Below are 774 nucleotides of genomic sequence, written 5' to 3'. Positions count from 1 at the left end.
GATCCCGACAGAGAAAAAAGAAGGAGAAAGAGAAAGAGGAGGAGGAGGAGAAGAAGAGGGAGCAGCCTTTGCTTTTTTTCGGGTCATTTTGGGTCGGAAGGCGCCTCTTCTGCAATCTTTCCGTCCTCCTTGTTTTCCCCTCCTTCCTTGCCCCCCTTTGCTGCTCGGTGAGAGGACCCTCAACCCTTTCTTTCTCTCTTTCTCCTTCCTTCTTTCTCTTTCTTTCTTCCTTCTTTCCTGTCTTTCCCCGTCTTATGCAAGAAGTAGCGGCGGCGGGCGGGAGCGGGGCGGCTTTTCCTCCTCCTCCTCGTCGTCGTTTTCCTGGGCATTTCCCTTCCCCGTCGTCGGGGCCGAGGGCGACCCCGGCCGGCCTCCCTTAGGACCGCGGTGGCGGTGGCGGCGGGGATGATGTCGAAGGTGCGCCTCTCGTCGGGGAGCCCCAGTCTGGAGCGGATGGAAACCCGCCAGTCGTCGTCGTCGGCGGAGTCTTCCCCCCCGAAGCCCTCGGCCTGCTGCCGCAGCCTCTTCGGCCCCGTCGACCACCGGGAGCTGGCCCGGGAGCTGCGGAGGCACCGGCGGGAGCAAGAGGAGGCCAGCCGGGCCCGGTGGAACTTCGACTTCCAGCGCCACCGGCCCCTCCGAGGGAGATACCAGTGGCAAGCCCTCGGCAGCCAGGCCCTGCCCGACTTCTACAGCCGGCCCCCCAGGCTCCGGCCAGGGACCCAGGGAGGCTCCGGACCCCCAGGAGGAGAGGAGGAGGAAGAGGACTCGGTC

At 64.7% G+C, this 774-nt stretch overlaps 1 protein-coding gene across 1 annotated transcript; it reads left to right on the top strand.

Moving 5' to 3' along the window:
* Positions 1 to 6: 6 nt before the first annotated feature.
* Positions 7 to 771, top strand: LOC121918739 (cyclin-dependent kinase inhibitor 1B-like; the record flags this gene model as incomplete). Its single annotated transcript, XM_042444740.1, has 1 exon — positions 7 to 771. A coding segment is annotated over exon 1 (366 nt), but the record flags the coding sequence as incomplete, so codon positions are not given.
* Positions 772 to 774: the final 3 nt, after the last annotated feature.

Source organism: Sceloporus undulatus, unplaced genomic scaffold, assembly GCF_019175285.1.
Source record: "Sceloporus undulatus isolate JIND9_A2432 ecotype Alabama unplaced genomic scaffold, SceUnd_v1.1 scaffold_29421, whole genome shotgun sequence".
Classification (NCBI taxonomy): Eukaryota; Metazoa; Chordata; class Lepidosauria; order Squamata; family Phrynosomatidae; genus Sceloporus; species Sceloporus undulatus.
The sequence above is the reverse complement of the archived record's forward strand: the minus strand, read 5'-3'. Positions and strand labels throughout refer to the sequence as shown.